Raw genomic sequence first — 3,124 nt, forward strand, 5'->3', positions numbered from 1 at the left:
TGAGAGATGTGTTTGCCTGCTGAGGTCCTTGGACCTTGGGGAGGTTTTCAGGTTCCTGGTTAACAGCAGAGTTTTCACCTCCAGGGGTCGGAGCCTGTAATAAGAACATTTGTTCAATGCAGAGTTGCCCAGGGAAGGCCCCACCATCCCTGGTGCCAGGCTAAGCTAATCTGTGATTTTATGTTGGAATGTTTCAAAGGGAGACTTAGGTAGATGGATGGGATTTCTGGTGAAAGGGTTAAAAAGTAAAATAGATAATAGCCACAGGAACCAGCACCTGTGCAAACTTGACTGCAAGCCTCCCAATTTTAGAGTTGAACAATGTCCCAAAGAAATCCAATAACTTGTTCCAAGTCCCCAGGCAGCTGTCTTTCTGTTCACAGTAGTGGCAGCAGCAGGCACTTGCCAATTCTGCACCAGGCTCTATACAATGTCTTTCATTCAATCCTTTACTTTGCTCCTCACATGGATCTGAATGAGGCAGATGTTGCAATCCCAACCAAACTTAGGGATCTGAGCTTATTGTCATACAGCTCACAGGTGGCAGAGGCTGACTGGATCCCAGATGCCCTATCCCAACTGCCCTCTCAACTATACCAGGATACCTTATAATAAGTGCTCAATAAATACTTCTAGAAAGGGATTGAATGTTTTTAGGAAAATGCCTTCTCCCAGTGGTTTGGGCTAAGGTTTCTTGAGGACATTGAGTTTAATGCCTCAGAGGCTTGAGCCACCCTAGCCAGAAGTCCCCTATTTCTGAATGCGTCTCCCCTATTGTGTAGGGCTACACTTTGGTGGCAACGAAGCTGGACAGGTCTTTGGCCAGTTACCCTGTGGTGTGGCCCTAGGGCAGCCCAAGTAAGTGGCAATTGTAGATCTTAGAGACTCAAAAAAACTCACAGGAAGGGGTAGGATCATGGCAGGTAAATATAGACAGTCTGCTCTTCACAGGAAGACAAACAAGATTGAAAATTACCTGTGTTTCAAAGAGGTAACATGTCACAGTGACTAACTTTTCTGCGTATGTTAGTATCCGGTCTGGTAGTATCAGGTCTGTTCGTACCAGAGAACCTGTGCAAAGGCCAACAGGCTAAAAGAAAGAGAAAATGCAATGCCATGTGAGTATTCTTAGTGATCTCAAAGGGAAATGAACTTGCCTTCTGCTTTTGTAGACGCATAGCCCATCAACACTTTATGCTGCTGCCACATAATAGGCAGGCTCCAAGCCAGTTCTCTCTAGATCACCATTACCAAATAATCACCCACACAAGGCTAAACTGCCTCCAATCATGAGGAAGTCAGTATTTCTTGAAGACCAAAATCCTGAGTATTAGAAAATTCTTTGTATTGAACAGGAAGCTGTGTCTACACAACTTTTGCCTCTTGACCTTAATTCTATCCTGGGGGCAATTAGACACATTCTTCATGTAGTAGTTATTCAGAATATAGATAAACAAAAAGAAAATAAAAAGACCTGTGATTACCTGAAAGGTACTTGTTGCCTGCAATGATTTGATTACTTCTCTTCAGATCTTTTTTTCCTATGTATGAATGTTTTTTCTTTTATAAAAATAGAATTATAATACATATATTACTTTATAACTCAGTTTCATCCCTTAATTAATACTGTGCAAATCCTTTTATGGCATTAGTAATCTTCTATGATTTTCTTTATAATGGCTACCCAGTAGTCCTCTGCATTACTTAACAAGCTCTCTTTGCTTGGATAATTACATTGAATCTAAACCTTTTACTTTGAATATTGAAGCTATATCTTTTCTAGTTACTTCCTTAGGGCAAATTCCTAGAAGAGGAACTTTAATGTCATAGAGTATACACATTTTCAAGTGTAAATAGAATATTATAATAAGATGTTGCCTCAATTTCTAAAGAAGAGCTACTCAGTATATCCACAAAATTTTACTGAAATGTGTCTAAACTGATTTCCTGAATGCTGCTCTATCGTCCAACTCCAGACCATGTGAAGAAAAGACTAGAAGTTCCTTCAAATGGGAAAATCCACTCAAGTGTGAAATACCTGGGGGAATAGTGTGCCAACCTTTTCCTTCTCCTCCTTATCTAAAAATCACAAGAGAAAATAGTTCTAAGAGAACCTTCTGAAGAGACTGCAGATACCAGCACCAAGTAGAGCCTGGCCACTCCCACCCTGGCTAGGATTTACTGAAGTACCACAATTCATAGGCCTCCTGGTGCTAACATCCAAGTGAAGCACAAAGAGGGGGCTTCCTGGGGTTGCTGAACAGGTGAAACCCAAAATCTGGGGACATATGTGGCATCCAGATTAGAAAGGAAGTAAAGTTATCTCTGTTTTCAGGTGACACGATGTTGTATACAGATAATCCTAAGAAATCCATGAGCAAACTATTAGAACTAATAGATGAGCTTATCAAGGTTATGATATACATGGTGAATATTTTTAAAAAATGGATTTCTGGCTGGTTGTAGTGGCTCATGCCTATAATCCTAGCATTCTGGTAGGCAAAGGCAGTTGGATCGCCTGAAATCAGGAGTTTGAGCAAAGTAAGACCTCGACTCTACTAAAAATAGAAAAACTAGCCAGGCATTATGGCAGGCACCTGTTGTCTCAGCTACTTGGGAAGCTGAGGCAAGAGGATCGCTTGAGCCCAAGACTTTGAGGTTCCTGGGAGCTGTGATGCCCCAGCACTCTACCCAGGTGATATAGTAAGACTCTGTTTCAAAAAAAAATGGACTGCTATATACTTACAATGAACAATCCAAAGAGGAACTTTAAAAGACCATTTGATTACATCAGCATTGAAGGGAATAAAATAGTCAAGAAACAAATTCACCAAAATAACTAAAAGGCTTGTATACTGGAAACTGGTGTTTGAAGAAATCAAATAAGCTCTAAGCATATAGAACGACATCACATATTCATGGATTTGAAGACTTAAAGTTTTTAAGATGACAGAACTCTCTCCTTTATCTATAGAATCAACGCAATCAATACAGGGTGTTCACAAAATTCATGTGGCATTTAAAACAGACAACTAGGGGGGCAGAGCCAAGATGGCGAACTGCAGCCAGCTTTTTACAGAAGCCCCCGTCCAGAAGGAGGCTGAAAGGGCAGAACCTTAGCAAA

At 40.8% G+C, this 3,124-nt stretch overlaps 1 protein-coding gene across 1 annotated transcript in view; it reads right to left on the reverse strand.

Annotated features, from left to right (window-relative positions):
• Positions 1 to 4: 4 nt before the first annotated feature.
• FETUB (fetuin B) overlaps positions 5 to 3,124 on the reverse strand; it is a gene marked incomplete at its 3' end in the record, with an annotated part of 11,620 nt that continues 8,500 nt past the window's right edge. The window contains exons 6-7 of the mRNA XM_012806900.2: positions 977 to 1,090; positions 5 to 94 (exon numbers count right to left, since the gene is read on the reverse strand). Coding sequence (XP_012662354.1) covers positions 5 to 94; positions 977 to 1,090 — 204 coding nt within the window. The remainder of the gene's footprint in view (positions 95 to 976; positions 1,091 to 3,124) is intronic.

Source organism: Otolemur garnettii, unplaced genomic scaffold, assembly GCF_000181295.1.
Source record: "Otolemur garnettii isolate 467f Iridium unplaced genomic scaffold, OtoGar3 scaffold00060, whole genome shotgun sequence".
NCBI lineage: Eukaryota > Metazoa > Chordata > Mammalia > Primates > Galagidae > Otolemur > Otolemur garnettii.